We start from the raw sequence: 20,980 nt of genomic DNA, 5'->3' as shown, positions 1-20,980 counted from the left end.
CATAGGAAGGAAGTCACCAAGAAGGTAAGATGAAGGGTTAAGATACAACCGGCTGCTCTCACAGACAAAGTGAAGAGGATTTTTATGTGGCAATATGTGTCTGTGAGAGCAACTCAACATGCAATGAAGAAACAGATTAGTTGCAAGCAGAACACAAACATTGAAAATATTTAGAGCAGGAGCGCCCCATAGGACGATCCAAGGCGGTGCCGGTAGATCGCCTGTCATCAGAAAAATAATCACGTTGGGTCACCACGCATGCTCCGTCGACAGAAACGGAAAACTTGGTATGTCTAATTAGCGTTCCTTGTTTACTAACTGACACATACAATTTAATTCAAAAGCAATGCTGGCTGAATCCAATCAAGTCATCTGAGTAAGGTAATGACAAAAGAGTGTCCGGAATGGTTGTGACTGTTCCCTCGCTTCTGTCGGATGAGAGGCTCCTTGTTTTTCATAGCGATTTGTTTTGCACATACGATATTGTCAGTTGGATGTCCAACAGGACACTTCAACAGCAATCATTTAGAAGCATGCTACAGTCTTCTGAAAGTGTAATAGTGTTTACTGAACAACATCCCTGGATAAATGTTTTTGGTAAAACAAAAGTATGCTCCGCTCTACTAGTAAGTCATGTATGGACTGTCGGGGAGGGGTTCGTGAAGCTGTGCAGTATTGGTTGTTTGTTGAACTATGAATAAGTTAATCTTTTACCCCATCCCTAATAATTATCCTTCTTTTACTCCCTGTTAAAGCATTAGCAGTTTCTGTGGGCATCATCACAACAAAAAACTAAAACAATCACATTTATATCACGGTTATAACTACTGACTAGGAATAGGGAAAATTTTAATTTATTTCATGTTACCAATTAAGAATTCCAAATAGTTATTCCAACTATTTAATATTGAATTGTATTCCCGTCTGTAAGATTTGGTCATTAATAAGGCTTTGGAAGTCTGCTCAACTACTTACACTAATTATGTATGAATCAGTATTACATTTATGCCTAGGACATTGGAATGTAGCTGTTCAGTATTGAAGATCTCAAATATATTAAAAAATGTATTTACTTCACTTATACATGAACTGTGTTTCATGTTGTTGTAATTTACGCTTTATTGAATTAAAACTAAATTAAAAAGAAAATGTTACGAAACAGGACATAATTTATCACGTGTTTCTCACAAGTGCAGATAATTCAAGGCTATCCAGCCACTGTTAAGCACAAAGCTTTCCAGGACCATCCACACAACTATCAAGTCAAAAGCATCCTAAATGAACAAATAAACGATACACCTAGTAATGCTCATATAAAGACTCTTACAGGAACCATCTACAACTTTAGCATGGGGCAGAATTAACCGTTTTTTCCCCCTCTATGGCCATACATGCATACTTATTGTTCTCCCTCAATACCGTTTGTTTTGTGGGGAGTAGTATTCTTTACTAGTCTTCGTTGGGCCTTGGAGGGGACCTACTTGAGCTTGTTGGGGTCTTCTTGTGCAGGCTTGCGGAGGAAGGTGCCGTTTGGATTAGCAGGGTGCTCTCTCTGAGACCTCTCGGTCACAATGGCCTTGGCAGGAGCCGCTGCCAACGCAGTCGTCTTCTTGGCTGAACGCTTGATCCTCTCCTCTAGCATGCTCATGTCTTTCTCTGATAACTGGACAGGATAAGGGGGGGATGAGTTATGTCAATCTTGCGTTTCAGGGTTGATTCTTACTATAATGGTATAGCTTACATTTCCAATAAGTTTGTAGACTTGATCCCCACAGACATTGTAGACAGCCACCACAGTGTTCAAGGCAGCGTTACGAACAGACGTGTCTCTGTCGCCTATATGCAAAGCAATCTCCTTCAGAGACTTTGCTGCGGTTGGCTGGCATACATTCATCCCATAGCCCTCGATCAAACAACCCAACTCCTCCAGACATTCTGAGGAGCACAGAAACATTGTTAGACTCTCCTCAAGGGCCGCAATAGTATGCCATTAAAAGAGGCTTATAATAGACGGTGCTCACCGGTCTGTAGAGACTTACCAGCTCTCTGTTTGGAGTTCTTGGATTTTGTCCCATCCATGAGGAAAGGAAAGACCTTAGATGCAGGGTAAACCTTACACATCGAGGCCAGAATGGCCCGGACATCTTTGCGAACCACATCCTTTGACTCTCCTACCTAAAGAAAATAAACTGTGAGCAGAGAAAGCTCTAGGGTGGCTTTTATCAACGTGAGAGAAGGGGGGGGGGGGGGGGGGGGGTGTACTCACCTTGAGAATGACGTAGGGGAGGAAGGAGTTTGCCTCGTACTCCGTCAGGTGGTAGTTCTCACTGTCCAGCATGGCTAACAACAGTTTCAGATATTCCAGCACCTTCATCAGGACTGTGGTGTTGGTGTCAAAGAAGCGCAGGGTGAACCACTTTAGAATCAGGTCCAGGCAGCTAATGGTGGCATCGCTCTCACTTTCCAACCTCTGTCAGACATGAACAGACATGCAGACTCCATTATCAGAATCAGGCTTTTCCTAATGAAATCTGTAGATTAAGACCAACCACTACCTCAATCATGACTCCTATAGCTCTGACGTGTCTTTGGAAGTCCAAGTGGAAAAGTTCGTCCTGTAGCCACTTGGCAAAGCAAGTGGACATCTGCGTTTTCAGCTGCTCCACATATTCGTCTCGGGGAGTAGTAAAGTTCCATTTCAAAATCTACAAAAAGGAAACCTTTTGTTAGCTGCACAGCTTCTCTGCCTAAACTATTCGTTTGAGGATTGAAAGTTGAAGAATAAAACACTACTGTGATACAAGAACTTCCATGTACCAGAACATCTTACATGTCAGGTTCCTAGTGAGTGCTGTCAGCTAGGAACACATTCATTGGGGATACAGATGAAACATCATAGAAACTAGGGGTGGGAATCTCTTGGCACCTCACGATTCGATTCCGAGGTCAACGATTCGATTCTAAACCGATTATCGATTCTAAACTAATAAAACGATTATCGATACATCTCGATTTTCTAAATTTTCTCAAATCTGAGTTTGCTACTCAGAGGTTGCTAATCACTTCCTACTTTATTTGATAATTAAAGAAAATCAACAAATGAATTACCGTCTCAAATTTTTTATGAGAGAAAAAAAAATCTTTGTCACAAATATGATTTTCTATCAACAATGCAAGAACCAATGCAGCTTGCATTTCAACACAATATGGTAATAAGTAGCATATGTAAAAAAGAATTAAACAAATTCATTTTTCTTTTAAATGAAGAAAAAGCTGCTCTTAGTTGTAAAATACCGGAAGAAAGTCCAAATCTGTGAATATCTTGCCAACTTTCAATACGGATCGATTTTTTGGAATATCAAAATAATGAGGTAAGCGCAGGCTCCTTCATAGTTCGGTAAAGTTGGCAAGATATTCAGATTCAGACTGACGGATGTAATGGTAAAAATATGTTATAACATTGTTTTGTGCTAAAGCCGTGTCTCAAGTGTCCTGTACTTGTGACCCTCAAGTGACCCTGATGTGCAAAGAGCAGCATGATACAAAATGTTAGTTTGCAGCTGTGCCCTGAGAAGGGGGAATGGTTGACTCGATCTCATAGAAGCTTCAAAACCAAGGACTTCTGTTCATCGCCTTGGTTCATATCTTATTCGGTACGAAAGTTCCAGATCCAAGTTTTACTTTCATGTCAATTAATTATGATTTGCACCGGCCACTGAGGAGGATCTTGTATGTGTGTGTGCTACCCTCAGCTTCACCTGGGTCCTTATCTCAACCTGCTTTGCAGCTTCTCGTAACTGGCACGGAGAATGTCCTCCACATGTGTATAAAAACTCAGCGTCGGAGACGCCATTTCCACAGAGCACCGTGATACATGCCTGTGTATTTGACCTCCTGCTTGCAAGCAATAAATAGACTTTTTGCAACTTTGATCATTCATCAAGACTCTGTTTTATCAGACAAATCATTCTCTTCTACCGAGCTTTTATTGAAATATTCCATAACACGGACTGGTCTGCGAGCTGGACAAATTGCTCTTAATGTGCCGGTAATGATGGTAAATGATGTTTTTAGCTGGTTATCATCTACGGTCCACTACGATTACCGAAAGGGGGCGTTTGTTTTTTGACAATGTTTTATCTCATAATTTCGACTTTCTATCCCCTTTCTGTAGTTCGGAAATGGGCTTCTATAGTTGTGTGAATGCATCACTCCAGCAATCCAAAGACGGGGTTTGTAACCAATCAGATGTAGATACCATGGTGACTGGCTCCGCCCCCTTACTGTCAAAAAGAAAAACAACGAGTGTTGGATGTCCAGGACATAGGATGTCCAGTGGGTTACCACGGAAGTCAGGTGTATTCCACAGAAGCGCTTAGGAACATCTACATAATTTATAACTCCCTGCAGTCGGCCCATCTAAATTATGTGGCTGATATGATGATTTGCAGCCCATCAAAGGAGGCTTGTAAAATTGACACAATTTGGCTACTTAAACATTTGGCAGAGAACAGACATAAGGCTTGCCTCAAAAAAAACAACTTAAATTTGCTCTAGAACAAGTGACTTAACTGGGACATGTGATCACAGCAGAGGGCAAAATCCCTCTCTCCCAAACGTATTGGGGCAATTCAACCAAACCGATTACAAAAAAAAACAAAACATGATTTTCATGATTTAAAGACTTCCTTATCACAGGCTCCGACTTTGGGCCTACCGAGACCGGACTTACCGTAGACTCAGTTCGCAGACCAGAAGGACTGCTACATGACATCAGTTTGTGTCATCTTCATGGAGGAAAACTTAGGCCTGTTGCCTACTTCTCCTCAAAACTTGACCCTGTTGCTTCGGGTCTTCCTCTCTGTTTGCGAGCAGTGGGAGCAGCCGAGAGAGACATTTTAGCATCATGTGACATTATGGGCTACTGTGATGTGACACTTATGGGACCACATGCTGTCTCCCATATCTTACATGCCCAGAAGATTTCTCACCTCTCTGCTCAGAGATGGCTCAGGTATCATACAACATTGTTAGAACTGCCTAACGTAATTGTGAAACGATGCAATGTCCTTAACCCAGCTACACTCCTCCCGACTGCAGATGACGGAGAGCCTCATGATTGTGTCAAAGTCTTGCAGCAGACATGCGTTCCAAGGCCTGATCTGTTGGACACAGCTGTTCCCAATGCAGATCTTGAGCTGTTTGTAGACGGCTCCGCTTCTCGCTCACCAGACACGGGCAGCGGTCAGGTTGGGTTTTCAGTGGTTACATCACACAGCACACTTATTAGTGGCAGGCTTCCTTCACACTTCTCAGCACAGGCGGTAGAGTTGATTGCACTTGCCGATGCATGTAAGGCAGCTGAAGGTAAAACAGTTAACATCTTCACTGATTCACGTTATTCTTTTGGTGCGGAGCTCTTTAGAGACACAGGGGGTTTCTTACGTCATCTGGCAAGCCTATTGCACATCATACCCTTGTGTCGGCTTGTCTGGATGCCATTTTACTACCCAGAGCCATTGCAGTCATTAAATGTGAAGCTCACACCTCTTCTCTTGACCCTGTATCTGTAGGAAACAGGGGCGCGGATGCGGCGGCAAAGAAGGCAGCCTCACAGGCCTTCCTTTTCCCCCTGGCTCAAATGCTTTCCACACCGACCGATCCTGGTCCTTATGCCGATCTTCCCACACTTCAGCGTCTTGCCGGTGCACAGGAGCATTCCCTGTGGAAACGATCTGGTGACATTCTTGAGGGCGGAATCTGGACAGGGCCAGACAGTAGGCCCTGTTTGCCACGTGCTCTCTTCCACATTTATGCTAAGTTGTCTCACGGAAAAGATCACGTGGGCAAAGGGGGGACGTGCACTGCTATAAATGAGCACGCTGAGATATTGTGCTAACCTCTCCCCTTCACTCTCAGCACTGCACAGAGAGGTGAAAGCGGCGCTCCCATCCACAGCTACCCTAATCCAGCACCACCCAAAACCAGGAGACTGGGTCCTCATTAAGGATCACCGGAGAAAGCACTGGAAGCAGAGACGCTACACAGGGCCCTTCCAAGTACTCCTGACCACGGAGACGGCAGTTAAGGTGGAAGGGAAAGCGACGTGGGTCCACGCCAGCCACTGCAAACGCATCGCAGATCCAGAAGGCGAAGGAGCACCTCCATCTGGTTCCGGTTAAGGGGTTGTAGGGTGGAGAGCCCTCCCCCCACTGCAGTGTTTCAAGACACCAACGAGCCCAGCAGAGATGACAACCACCTGAAGAACAGGGATAGAAGACAGATCTCCAGCGCCAAAGAACACTCCAAGAAAGCATGGTTGGAGCCTGAGTATGAACATGTGTTTATCACTATCACTGGCCACATTAGTGCTGATTCCCCTCACGATCAATGAGCAACAACCTCCTTATGTGAACATCACAGATTCCAGCCTTCTCCATCTCTCCAATAAGGAATTTCAGGAAGGGAAAATAAGTTTCCACTGCCCAGCTAAACAATGCAACAAGACCGAGTGTTTGCTCTACACAATAGAGCATGATGCATGGGTTAGAATAGAAAGTCACGTAAATGAAATTGTGTGTGTTGCCGGGTTGGGAGAAGAATATGTACTGTGTGGGTGCACGGAAGATTTGGTTTAGAAGATCCACCATTCTGGTGCAGTAAACCACGATCGTGTCAGGAGATACCAGCCCACATTGGCACCAGCAACTGGAGGGAGGCATGCAAAAGAACTTACCAGCCTGTCAGTGAGACACAGCCTAAAACAGTATCACCTGAAATCATTTACGAGGCCGTTAAACCACAGGCCCTGACCTCCCGCAGGCCAGAACAGCCCCCACTAAAGCAACTTGGAGGCGAGGGTTGATCTCTCTCAATTGTCCGAGAGGGGGGACTGAGAAGGAGGGTTGTAAAGTTTACATGTTACGGCTGAGCACGCCGCACTCTTTAGGACTTTAGGACTCAGACAAACGACACTTGCACGGTGACTCTAAGCCCTAAATATGATACGAGTTGGGAATACCCGTTCTGGTGCGCTCAACCTGCAGACTGTACAACAGAACCAGCCCATTTCACTCGGTTAGATTGGCAGTATGCGTGCAAGTAAGCCTAATGTTAAGAACTTCCAAACCGAACACCACCGTACGAGCATGACAATATTGCGTTGACTATTATGAATGAGTTTGCTAATGAAAGGAATGTCTCTAATTGTTGGATATGTCAGCATATGCCCATTTCATCTAGAGCACCTATGTTGGTTCCTGTTCCATTCACGGAAGCCGACTGGGGTGTCATGGGGTGGCCTAGGCTATCTCATCGATTTGTGAGTAATGATGAAGACTGTTACACTCCTCCATCGCATACGGCGACATGAGCGCAAAGCACAACTGCGAGGGTGAAGAGGGGGAAGTTGTACGTTTTGCAGTTAAGCAGTTTAATCGTGAAAAAAGACCCGTAGGTATTAATCAAGTGATGTTGTTTAGATTAACCTATTACAAAAGATACGTCCAACAAGGGTTAAGATATCAAGGGCAAATGACGGCGGAGAGTGAAGTGTTAAAAACTGCATGTACTCTCATACCAAATACAGCATCTATTCGATTGGAGATGGGCATACAGAGCATCCCCATGGCAAAATACATTCAACTGGGAGTAGACATAATTGTAGTAAACCTTTAAATTCCAACTAGACCTCCGAATAGAGATTGCACTAACCCAGCACCTCCCATTCCGGTCCACCCCTTAACCAACGTCAGCCGCTGTGTTAACTTCTATACTCTGGATGGATTTCATCTAGGTACGAGTGACTGTAGTAATGATATTGTCAGCTTTGCCACGGAGTCTAACGACCTCGCATTACCGGACAAGATGTATTTAGTTTGTGGCAACATCGCTTACAGCTGTGTTCCGGTCGTAGGGAACCTTCGTAAAAGGTCAGTTACTGGGGAATGCTATTTAGCATATCTTATACCCCTAATTAGACAAGCTGACTCCAAGGAACTTGCGCCGTTCCATGTACGTCATAAACGCGCCATTTCACTAGGTTCAAGGATTTTGAGCATACTAATACCATCCTATGGCACCTACAGGAGCCAAGAGGAAATAATGGCACTCTCAACAGTACTGGAAAGACACATGAATAAGACTTCAATAGCATTTTCCGAAATGTAAAAGGAAGTAAATGACATCAAACACATGGTACTACAAAATAGAATGGCTCTGGACCTCGTTCTGGCCTCACAAGGCGGGGTATGCAAGATAATCAACACTGAATGTGTGCTTACATCTCCGATGCAACATCATCAGTTTATGATGTGGTGGCAGACACAGAGCAAGGCATTAAGGAATTGCATAAAGACCACGGCTGGAATCCTTTTGGGGAAATGCAGGCATGGGTTGGATCATGGGGAACTCTTCTTTTTAAAGGACTGCTATGGATGTTGAGGGGGCATCAATCTGTCTGTAATTGGTATAACCCTAATTGTAACTGTTTTTAAGATCCGTTTAAGGAAGTTCAGTTCAGTTCAACACCCAAGTACCACTATATAGTATCCGGTTCAGAAATGGACTCCACCATATCCGGATAGCTCTGACATAAATGATGAATGTGAGGATTGTGTGTAACTAAACAACATTTTATGTGTTAGTGGTTAGCAAGAGTTCTCATGTGCTTGGATGATGTGATGTTCTGAATTTTAGGGAATTTACACCATTGATGTATGTTCTAAGAGTTTACTTTGTTGTTGCTTGTTGTTCATTTTCTTTCTTAATTGTGGTTTAATTGTTGTTTAGAGGTTCTGAAGTTGTTTCCGGATTGTCAAAAATGACAAAAAGAGAAAGAGAGGGAAAATTGTTGAGCCTGCGTTGGGTGAGGCTCTCAGGAGTGTGACATTTGATGTGAGCCGGTGACTTAAGGCAGTCCAAGGTGAGATAAGAGACAGATGGAACCATACGTGCCCTGACTGACCTTTTAGATGTTGTTGATTGACCGGGTCCCTTAAGGGAGGGTCACGGGGTCACCCCTACGTCGTCTGGTACTTTTCCAAACACTCCTCGTTGAGGGGTGGGCTCTCCTGTGCTGAGGCAGCACAAACCTCCCTGAAGTGTATATAAGCTCCTGTTCTCCTCTTCAACTTGGTCAGATCTTCCTGCTCCTTTTGGGGGAAGGAACATCTGTCCCTTTTCAGCTGAATTGTAGTCATTTGACTTCTGTCTGTGCTTACGACTTGTGCTGATGATTTCTGTATTCTTTATCATTTTTCTATATTCTAATTAGTAATAAATACTTAATCACAAAGCAAGTTTAAGATACTTTTAATTTCTCACAAGGGCTAAATCCACAAATTTCCACCACAGCGAGCACGTAGAAAACACCTTCGAGCGCGAGCAGAGGCTAACCTCGAGAGCGAGGAAGTTCACGCTCCGCGAGCAAGCAAATATCTCGCGCAAGACTTTTTTTTTTTTTTTAATTCCGATTATTAACTTTTCTGAATCGAGACCGAATCGTTGTAGTGAGAAACGAGAGAATTTTTTTCCCCCCCCACCCCTAATAGAAACACTATGCGGTCCGACCTCAGCTGACAGTAGTCTAGTCTGTAATACACATTTAGCTGTATATTCTACTGTTTCCATCAGTAGATTCATCCTAAATTCAACAAAAGTTATTAGATGACAATGTCTTAATGTCAGCAATTTATTTGAGTTTATTTCAGTTACTTTTCATTGCTATCTATATTCTGAAGGTTTTTACAGAGGGGTTTGTTCATCATTCATTGTCTGATTTAAATAATTTTATTCCTAAGAAGATGGTGAAGGTGGATTTTTGTCGATACAAAGATATTCCAAATTCCCTCAGTATAAACCCTCGACTCAAATGTTGCCAAAATGGAAATGTATGCAATGAACACCAATTTCATAAGACCAAATATCATTTACATGTCTATGGTAAATCTCTCGACCGCTCACTGATCCATTGGGTCAGAACAAACTCATGCAGTGTAGCCAAATGCTGATCAACCCCACTGCCGGATTCTTTGGGGGGGAAAACATGCTTGAACTAATGTAAAACAAAAAGGCCCCTCCCTCATGTAAACTAAACTATTAGGAACACCTGTTACTCCACACACAATACAGTTACTGGGTAAGCTTAGTAGACCTAATACACTGGCATGTATACAGTAGTCAGTTTATAACAAGCACAGTAATGAAATCATGTATAGATGTTGGTTTTGGTATTACGAGTTGTTGGTTTCAGTTTACCACACTGCACTCATATTTACTCTGCTTGCTACCTATCAGGTGACACTTTCCATTCTCTGATCTTCCACAGAGATCATACCATGTTGATCAAATGGTCCCATACCTTGAGTTGTTTCTCTTCCTTGATCCTCTGCTCCTTAGAATTAGGGACGAGGATGAAGATTGGCCCAGACTTATCTTCGTCATCCTTTTGACTTTTGACTGCAAGCTTCTTGCCAGCTGCAACCTGAGAGAAGAGGCAGCACCACGGGGTGAGGTACAGCAAGCTAACTAATGTGCACCACCTGTGGAATTGTTCTTTACAGCGTGTGTAATCAGATTTTCAGGACAGAGTGTGTGTGTGTGTGTGTGTGTGTGTAGCAGACAGTAGAAACCAGAGACAAAGGATGTTTTGCAGAAGTGATCTCACATATTGCACCAATGTGATGCTGTACTCACACAAGCATGCAGTGGGTGACCTGAAAACTAAAGTTTCCTCTTCGGTTTGTGCTTTTGTAAGCATGCACTGAGTGCACTGCACTAGTGGATGTGGGTTTTTACATGTAATACAGATGTGTGTTGATCTCATTCCAGCTGACGGCTGTGTGTCCATGTGCTTCTGATGATACAGTTAGGTGTTGATTGGCAGTATTAGTGACACAGGATTAGAGCCGACCGGTCAAGGCAAAGAGAAGCAGGACAGGGGTTAACATCTGTCCACTGAAAAACTGGGCCTACGTCTGAAATGCAGCAGGCTGAGGAAGGACTACCTGTTGACTGCTAGCAGCAGCCTTCCCTTTGCTGAGGGGCTTTTTACTAGCGTTACTGTCCTTTGAAGGTTCCACTGGAGGGGAGGGAGGCTGGATGAGTAGAAAAACCACATCATGTTTACACTTCACTGTCATCAGATTAAATGGTGCGGATCAACAAAAATGAAACAATGTCAAATAATCATGCCTGAACAGTAGATTCAATGACTGAAGTACTGTGATATACTCCCAGAATCATACAAAATATGAATATTTGGCCATAGTGCCCAGACCTAGCCTGAACATTTACAAAAAGTGACATAATGTCTAAAAATGTCAAAGCAGTCAATGGGAAGTGTCAGAAAGGACTAATTAATCATCTAAAACAGAAAGCCCTACCTTCTTCCCGGCAGCTCCTCCTCGGACCTTCTTGACTTCAGGTTTACTGTCCACAAGGTCCTCTATGGCTGGCTGCCTGGAGGCTGCAGTTTGTGAAAACAATGTGATCAAACCAATACCAAACAGACTTTTGACGTCAATTGCCACTGTGCATTTTTTCTACCCATTTTGCTTTGTAAACTGGCTGTGCTCAAAAGGGAGACTGTCATTGGCCAACTACAAGGTCTGGATGACTAGGTGAGGCATGAGAACGTCACCATTCCAACTCATATCTTGAGTCATATCTTTTACAGTTGTTTACAGCAGGTGTAAGATCACCAAACAGAACCACAGATGTGGTTGAACATTGAGATCTCTCTGACTGGAATAATGATTCTCTGTAATGTGACACAAACCTGAAGCAGCTCTGCTTGGCTCTGCAGAGCCTCTCCCCCCTCCAGCCTTGGCGGGGGCAGCAGGTTTAGCTGACATCACAGCTCTAGCCTTTTCCAACATGCCTACCACCTGATCTCTGGAAGCAGTCTGCAGGCAAATGAGAGATACAATCGCCAATGCCATTATGAGTGTATTTAGATCTAGCCACAGCACAATATATCTGACTATATAAGACAATATAAGTACTTTGAGTTTCCCAGCAGCCTTGTCCATCTTGTCGTAGCCCAGGTGCATCATGAAGGTAGGCAGAGCATCCTGAGCCTTCTTCCTCACATCTCCGTTTCTGTCCTCGAGGCAGGAATAGAGCTGAGGGACACATGTCATCAAGTCCCCAGGCACCGCCCTCAAGGCCGGCAGCTTCTCTGCTAACCAGCCGAGCACCTGGGTAATCAAGAGAGGTTCATGGGAGACCAGCAGTCTCATCTGCGTTGTATGCCAAATGGCATCCTGACGTCTCTGGAAAATGGCATCCTGAAAGGACTAATATAATCTGAAATCTGGTTCCAGAATGGTGTTCAAACAGAACATAACACTTACGATTTAGATCAGCACATTTAATAAAAAAAAGGAGTAAATACAACTTTCAGGGTTTTATGTTCTTTTTGCCCCGATACAAATGGCAGATATACGTGTTTGATGATAGCAGCCGGTCAACAGGATCCAAATACAAACAACCAAAATAAAAATAAACCACTAGAGATCAGCAAACTTTTGTCCCGGCCGCACATTGCACGTAACGAGTTTGTGTTTCACAGTGTACCTCCTGTCGTAGGAAGGGATTCTCCTTTTTAAGCTCTTCTGACAAGTCTTCTCCCTCCAGCCACTCCTTCATCCCTGTCTGCTCCACCCAGGCCTGCAGGGTGGTCATTGCTGCCGCCCTTACATTAGCCTGCAGAGAAAAAGAGCATAAGAGGACGCAACAAACCTTGTATTTTACTCTTTTCATTATACATTAGTACAGACATTTTCACTGGGGACATTTTCCAATGGAAGCACCACATGGCCACTGTGCTTTACCTTGCTGTCGCCCAGAACGGTGATAACAGGGAAGCCCAGAGCTTTAACATGCTGCTTGAGTCCAGGTCCCATTGCTGTAGACAACTGCTGCAGGATACTTAGAGTCTGCTGCACCTGGAGGCCAAACATCATTGACATTTCAAATTGATATTACTGTAAATTAAAACAGGTCAAATACACATAATTTTCCTATACACCACGTATAGATTGATCATTTCCCTCCGATACACCAGTAGAAGTCTACAATGAAAAGTAAATAACCGCCTGAATCTTCGTCGATAAGTAGACCAAAAGTCGGTGTAGTGATGTTATTAGGAACTTTCACACTAAACAGAGCTAAGGTGCTACAGTGACATGTCCTCTCCTACTAACCAGGATCTTGTTGGAGTCACTGAGTCGCGCTTTTAGGGCCAGAGGCAAGTCTCCGATGTTGGCTGTGATGAACTTGGCCTCTGAGATGATGGCTGCAGTCTCATCCAGACCCTCCTTCCTGATTTTCCAATTCTTATCCCCAATTTTAGATAGCAGATCACATGTAATCTTGTCACTGTGGGATGGGAGGAAAGAGACACAAATTAGGAAGATAACACAGGCACATTTTTTTAGACAATGTAGCAGCAAGCTGAAACAACACATTCTTCTTCTTCATTAGAGCATCATCTTTATCACGATCGATTGGTCTGTCAGGCTCAATTATCACGAGAAGCAGCAGCCAACCAGAAGTAGTTTCTGAAAAAAGTGTGTGCACCGCCAGGTGATGAAATTAACTTGGGCTTTGACCAACGATTATTTTGATAAATCGATTAATCGATCGATTTTGTTTTTGATTAATTGGATAAAAAAAAAAAAAAATAGCATTCATTTCCTACCCTTTATTCTAAAACAGAACTTCAAATTCACAGTGCAAAGAAATTTCAAAAAGTTGCAGGTTGCTCCTTCAACATAATAATGTTGGGGGAGAATTGTTGAGCCTGCATAGGGTGAGGCTCTCAGGAATGTGACCTTTGATGTGAGCCGGTGACTTAAGGCAGTCCAGGGTGAGATAAGACACAGATGAAATCATACGTGCCCTGACTGACCTTTTAGATGTCGATTGTCTGGGTCCATAAAGGGAGGGTCACGGGGTCACCCCTACATCATCTGGTACTTTTCCAACACTCCTCTTGAGGGGTGGGCTCTCCTGTGCTGAGGCAGCACAAACCTCCCTGAAGTATACATAAGCTCCTGTTCTCCTCTTTAACTTTGTCAGATCTTCCTGCTCCTTTTGGGGGAAGGAACATCTGTCCCTTTTCAGCTGAATTGTATTCATTTGACTTCTGTCTGTGCTTACGAGTTGTGCTGATGATTTCTGTATTCTTTATCATTTTTCTATATTCTAGTTAGTAATAAATACTTAATCACAAAGCAAGTTTAAGATACTTTTAATTTCTCACAAGGGCTAAATCCACAAATTTCCACCACAGCGAGCACGTAGAAAACACCTTCGAGCGCGAGCAGAGGCTAACCTCGCGAGCGAGGAAGTTCACGCTCCGTGAACAAGCAAATATCTCGCGCAAGACGAGGATGGGATGGACGCGTGATCTGGACTCTGACGGACGGACAGGAGGCCATATAGTATAGGTGATTCCTCCCTAAGGGTGAGAAGCTGCCGTCCCGACGAGACCTGGACGCCGATCCATCCAGTTCAAGAAAAAGAAACGACGAACACGCGGTGAGAGATCAAGATTATTTTAAGGCAGACAGTCATTGACAAAAGGGTTTTAGGCCTATCTCACAACGAGTGTGTTGTAGACAGATGTGTCTGGGTCACCTGTAGTATTCGTCACAAAGTTGCAACATCCTGTGTCTGAAGTTCACAGGCGCGACTTTGGATCAATGCAGTAGACTGAGTGACCAGAGAAAGCAATGGTCAACTGACTTGCCTTAGTTATACGTGTGGTATTTCTTTGTTTGTATGCACCTTTATAGGCGCGTACACTCCTTGTGTACAGATACAGATAACTAAATGGGTAGTGTTCAGAGTAAAGGGGAGACGGGTGATAACCATGAGACTAATATCCTGCCACTATTGTGTAAATTTATGTCAGAGCGTTATCCTGGCAGTTTGAATCAAATACAGAAATGGGCTGAATTGGGGTTTCCTTCAAAGGGGAGTTTGAGTGAGAATCAATTGGAACAGTTGGAATTGCAACTGAGGGAAAAGGAGAAGAACGATGCAGCTCAGCATGCAGGCCTGTCGGGAAGAAAGCAGAAAAAGAATGTGGTATGTAAGGCAGATTGGGAAGCTTTCAAGATGTAGAAGTATGAGTCGGAGAGAAGGGAGAGACAGAGGTTGGTAGCATTTATTCATTAAAGACCGAAGATCCTACAAACAGTTTTGAAATGTGTACCCCTTCTAACCCCAAAACACTTTATCCTTGTTTTTATGAGTTCCTGAGGAGATTGGTGGACACGGATCTGAACTCCCCCCCTCCCCTCACTGCTCCTCCAGCGCCAGCCTTCATGAGCCCGCAGTCTCCTCAGCAGGAAGCAGCACAAGCAAACTTTCCTCGGCTTGACAACAGCCCACCAGGAGGGAAGCCAGATTCAACCTCCAACACCAGCCAGACGACCTTTTCACCTACTGTGACCCGCTCGCAGGCTCAACAAAGGCAGGCCTTGCTAAGAGGAAAACAGGAGGCATTGTCTGATCCTGAAGCTTTTTTTCCAATGGTAGAAGTGGCGGGTTCACAATGGACGACCCTGGTCAGATACCGATGTGACCAAGGCAATGAGCCACGTCTGCAGTCCCAAGGACAATCTTGCTAAGTGGGAGACTGATCTTCAGCAATTTGTCAGAAAATACCATCCTAGCATGTCAGAGCTGCGGCGTCTGATGTGCAGACTTCTGACACATGACTATCATAAGGTTCAGAGTGTGTTCAACACCACAAGAATGGCTGTTGCCTTAAAGATCCTGATTGTGAGCACGGCACAGATGTGGACATTAGAAGTGCTGTAGATGCTCTCATTGTGTTGGTAAAAGAACAATTTCCTCTGAGACTGAACCTCCCCACCGTCACCCCTATGACACAAGGGCCACAAGAAACATGCAGCTCCTTCCTGGCATGCCTGACGACAGCTTTTGACATCCACAGTGGCCTTAAGCGACCTGATCCGATGGGGGCACAGCCCCTAATGCCATATGAAGTCCATCTGAAAGAACATTTTATAAGCAGAATGAGACCTGAACTTAAACGGATGGTGAAAAGATCATGTGTAACCTGGAAAACGTGTGCTCTTGCAGACATCCTTCAGCACGCTGAACACGCTGAAGATGAGTTACACAAGAAAGAGGACAAACTAAAAGGTTTTGAAAAGGCTCAGTATGCGATGTTTACGTGCTTGCAGTGCCAACAATTTGCCCAAGGACAACGTGGAAGAGGAAGAGGTTATGGAAGAGCTCGTGGCAGATCGGACTTACGGGAGTTATGATCCAAACGTGTGTTACAATTGTGGACAGCAAGGACATTGGCGAGCAGAGTGTCCTGAGCACATGAGGATGAGACACATCACACGTCTGACTGAGGGAGGCAGAGGGAGGGGCGGACCCCAGAGACGGAGCACCCCATCACGGAGGAGAAAGTAACGCACCCTACACATACTCATAAACGAAAAAAAATAGTTGCAGATACACACACACACACACACACACACACACACACATCTTAGATTGCATGTCGAGTTATATTCAGAAATTCCCATAATTAATATTGACGATTTCTTGCCATCCGGTAACACTTGTAGTTGACTCAAGAGCATTTGATGCATTAATTACTCATGACCATGTAAAAATTGCGCATACACACACGGTAGAAGATTACATGCATGAACAGTCATTACATTGCACATCCCATGTAAGCACAGGGCGAGATAGCAGGTATGTGGAAGTACAGCATGACCAAAAGTTGGAGAAAGAGAGATTATGGTTGAAGCATGTGTATTGGTCAGAGGAGGCTGCTGCGGTGTCTGTATCTCTCTCTCCTTCCCAAAGGGAAAAAAAAGGTGTTCCTTGATTCTACTCCACATTTCATTGGCTAAACCATCTCACTGGGAATGACAGGATCTTGGTCCATGGTTGCATGGGTGTGTCTCGGCCTAAAGTTCAGACCGGGTGCAGAGGATCCTTATGAAGAGTATAGCGCTAGTGGTAATGTAGATCGCACTACGTTGATCACACGAGTAAGTGTACACAGAACAGTAGAGCTCGTTGAGGAATGCACACAACACGCAGACTTGTATAGCCACCCAAACAAGAAGACATAAGTTGGTTTGTTTGTTTTTTTCTTTATTGGGTGCAGCTATAAATGGATAGGATGTCCAGTGGGTTACCACGGAAGTCAGGTGTATTCCACAGAAGCGCTTAGGAACATCTACATAATTTATAACTCCCTGCAGAGTCGGCCCATCTAAATTATGTGGCTGATATGATGATTTGCAGCCCATCAAAGGAGGCTTGTAAAATTGATACAATTTCGCTACTTAAACATTTGGCAGAGAACGGACATAAGGCTTGCCTACGAAAACTTAAATTTGCTCTAGAACAAGTGACTTATCTGGGACATGTGATCACAGCTGAGGGCAAAATCCCTCTCTCCCAAACATATTGGGGCAATTCAATTGGTACCAAAAACAAAACATAAAAAAAAAAAACGAATGATGAGTTTTTTGGGGATGACTTCATACTGTAGACAGTGGATCCCTAATTATTCAGAAAGAGAGGCACCTCTCTCGTTCATGGCCCATGGTAAAGGCCTCAGCGCGCATGACAAACTGACTTGGACTACTGAAGCTGAAAAGGCTTTTTAGGACTTAAAGACTTCCTTATCACAGGCCCCGACTCTGGGCCTGCTGAGACCCGACTTACCGTAGACTCAGTTCATAAACCAGAAGGACTGCTACATGACATCAGTTTTGTGTCATCTTCATGGAGGAAAACTTAGGCCTGTTGCCAACATCTCCTCAACACTTGACCCTGTTGCCTCGGGTCTTCCTCTCTGTTTGCGAGCAGTGGCAGCAGCCGAGAGAGACATTTTAGCATCATGTGACATTGTGGGCTACTGTGATGTCACACTTATAGTCCTACATGCTGTCTCCTTATCTTACATATCTTACATGCCCAGAAGAATTTTCACCTCTCTGCTCAGAGATGGCTCAGATATCATACAACGTTGTTGGAACTGCCTAACGTAATTGTCAAACGATGCGATGTCCTTAACCCAGCTACACTTCTTCCAACTGCAGATGACAGAGAGAGCTTCATGATTGTGTCGAAGCCTTGCAGCAGACATGGCCTGATCTGTTGGACACAGCTCTTCCCAATGCAGATCTTGGGCGGTTTGTGGACGGCTCCGCTTCTCGCTCACCCGAAACAGGCAGCGGCCAGGAAACAGGGGAGCGGATGCAGCGGCAAAGAAGGCAGCCTCATAGGGCTTCCTTTTCCCTTTCACTCAAATGCTTTCCACACCGATCCTAGTCCTTATGCCGATCTTTCAACACTTCAGCCTCTTGCCGGTGCAGAGGAGCATTCCCTGTGGAAACGATCTGGTGCCATTCTTGAGGGCGGAATCTGGACAGGGCCAGACAGTAGGCCCTGTTTGCCACGTGCTCTATACCACATTTATGCTAAGTTGTCTCACGGAAAAGATCACGTGGGCAAAGGGGGGACGTGCACTGCTATAAATGAGCATGCTGAGATATTGTGCTAACCTCTCCCCTTCACTCTCAGCACTGCACGGAGAGGTGAAAGCGGCGCTTCCATCCACAGCTACAGCAATCCAGCACCACCCAAAACCAGGAGACTGGGTCCTCATTAAGGATCACCGGAGAAAGCACTGGAAGCAGAGACGCTACACAGGGCCCTTCCAAGTACTCCTGACCACGGAGACGGCAGTTAAGGTGGAAGGGAAAGCGACGTGGGTCCACGCCAGCCACTGCAAACACATCCCGGATCCTGGAGACGAAAGAGCACCTACATCTGGTTCCGGTTAGGGGGTTGCAGGGTGGAGAGCCCTCTCCCACTGCAGTGTTCCAGGACACCAACGAGCCCGGTAGAGATGGCAGAGACGGCAGAGACAGCAAGGACGGCAGCCACCCGGAGAACAGCAATAAAAGACAGATCTCCAGCGCCAAAGAACACTTAGGAAGCATGGTTGGAGCCTGAGAATGAACATGTGCATATCACTGACGCTGGCCACATTTGTGCTGATTCCCCTCACGATCAATGAACTACAACCTCCTTATGTGAACATCACGGATTCCAGCCTTCTCCACCTCTCCAATAGAGAATTTCAGGAAGTTTCCACTGTCCAGCAAAACAATGCAACGAGACAGAGTGTTTGCTCTACACAATCGAACATGATGCATGGGTTAAAATAGAAAGTCACGTAAATGAAATTGTGTGTGTTGCCGGGTTGGGAGAAGAATATGTACTGTGTGGGTGGACGGAAGATTTGGTTTAGAAGATCCAGCATTCTGGTGCAGTAAACCACGATCGTGTCAGGAGATACCAGGCCACACTGGCTCCAGCAACTGGAGGGAGGCATGCAAAAGAACTTACCAGCCAGTCAGCGAGACACAGCCTAAAACAGTACCACCTGAAATCATTTACGAGGCTGTTAAACCACAGGCCCTGACCTCCCGCAGGCCAGAACAGCCCCCACTAAAGCAACTTGGAGGCGAGGGTTGATCTCTCTCAATTGTCCGAGAGGGGGGACTGAGAAGTAGGGTTGTAAAGCTTACATGTTACGGCTGAGCATGCCGCACTTAGGTCGCTGGTCAGACCTGGACTCCTGGAGGAATTTAGGACTCAGTGTCAGACAAACAACACTTGCTCGGTGACTCTAAAGCCTAAATATGACACGAGTTGGGAATACCCGTTCTGGTGCGCTCAACCTGCAGCCTGTACAACAGAACCAGCCCATTTCACTCGGTTAGATTGGAAGTATGCATGCAAGTAAGCCTAACGTTAAGAACTTCCAAACCGAACACCACCGTACGAGCATGACAATATTGCGTTGACTATTATGAATGAGTTTGCTAATGAAAGGAATGTCTCTAATTGTTGGATATGTCAGCATATGCCCATTTCATCTAGAGCACCCATGTTGGTTCCTGTTCCATTCACGGAAGCCGACTGGGGTGACATGGGGTGGCCTGAGCTATCTCATCGATTTGTGAGTAATGATGAAGACTGTTACACACTCCTCCACCGCACACGGCGACAATAATATTAAAGTGATGTTGGTTAGATTCCGGTCCAGCCCTTAACCAACATTATCACTTTCTAGGTGGTTCCTCTCTAGGTACAAGTGACTGTAGTAAATTACATCAAACACATGGTACTACAAAATAGGATGGCTCTGGAACTCGTTGTGGCTGCACAAGGCTTGGTATGCAAAGCGATTCATACTGAATGTTGCGCTTACATCTCCGATGCAACATCATCAGTTTATGATGCGGTGGCAGACACAGAACGGGGCATTAAGGAATTGCACGACCACGACTGGAATCCGTTTGGGGAAATACAGGCATTTGATGGATCATAGGGACCTTCTCTCTTCAAGGAACTGCTATGGGAATTAGGGGGCATCAATCTGTCTGTAATTGTTATAACCCTAATTGTAACTGTTTTAAAGCTCTTTGTAAGGAAGGTTGTTAGTACTCATATATCAGTTGAACACACAAGTAATACTATACGGTGTCCGGTTCAGAAATGGACTCCACCATATCCGGATAGCTCTGACAGTGATGAGTGTGAGGATTGTGTGTAACTAGACAGCATGTATGTGTTAATGTTTAGCAAGAGTTCTCAATTTACCTAGAAGTTAATGATGTGATGTTCTGAATCTTCTGTAAATCTAAGAGTTTTTTTGTTGTTTAATTTTCTTTCTTAATTTCGATTTGATTGTTTTTTAGAGTTTCTTAAGTTGATTACTGATTGTCAAAAAATGACAAAAAGAGAGGGATGTTGGGGGAGAATTGTTGAGCCTGCGTGGGGTGAGGCTCTCAGGAATGTGACCTTTGATGTGAGCCGGTGACTTAAGGCAGTCCAGGGATGACACAATAAGACACAGATGAAATCATACGTGCCCTGCTCCTTTTGG

The 20,980-nt window shown here is 44.6% G+C and overlaps 1 protein-coding gene across 7 annotated transcripts in view; it reads right to left on the bottom strand.

Annotated features, from left to right (window-relative positions):
• Window positions 1-20,980, bottom strand: part of LOC120812446 (cytoskeleton-associated protein 5-like) — a 49,571-nt gene that overhangs the window by 11,124 nt on the left and 17,467 nt on the right. For 4 of the 7 annotated variants that reach the window (XM_040168394.2, XM_040168395.2, XM_078097586.1 and 1 more), the window contains exons 21-33: window positions 13,209-13,383; window positions 12,837-12,950; window positions 12,580-12,708; window positions 12,006-12,200; window positions 11,780-11,906; window positions 11,385-11,467; window positions 11,007-11,096; window positions 10,361-10,483; window positions 2,556-2,705; window positions 2,267-2,470; window positions 2,040-2,175; window positions 1,742-1,935; window positions 1,482-1,663 (exon numbers count right to left, since the gene is read on the bottom strand). In XM_040168394.2, coding sequence (XP_040024328.2) covers window positions 1,482-1,663; window positions 1,742-1,935; window positions 2,040-2,175; window positions 2,267-2,470; window positions 2,556-2,705; window positions 10,361-10,483; window positions 11,007-11,096; window positions 11,385-11,467; window positions 11,780-11,906; window positions 12,006-12,200; window positions 12,580-12,708; window positions 12,837-12,950; window positions 13,209-13,383 — 1,902 coding nt within the window. The remainder of the gene's footprint in view (window positions 1-1,481; window positions 1,664-1,741; window positions 1,936-2,039; window positions 2,176-2,266; window positions 2,471-2,555; window positions 2,706-10,360; window positions 10,484-11,006; window positions 11,097-11,384; window positions 11,468-11,779; window positions 11,907-12,005; window positions 12,201-12,579; window positions 12,709-12,836; window positions 12,951-13,208; window positions 13,384-20,980) is intronic. The other 3 variants (XM_078097587.1, XM_078097588.1, XM_078097589.1) reach the window with 1 other exon arrangement.

Source organism: Gasterosteus aculeatus, chromosome Y (genome assembly GCF_964276395.1).
Source record: "Gasterosteus aculeatus chromosome Y, fGasAcu3.hap1.1, whole genome shotgun sequence".
NCBI classification, from domain to species: Eukaryota; Metazoa; Chordata; class Actinopteri; order Perciformes; family Gasterosteidae; genus Gasterosteus; species Gasterosteus aculeatus.
This window is presented reverse-complemented; position numbering and strand designations above follow the sequence as displayed.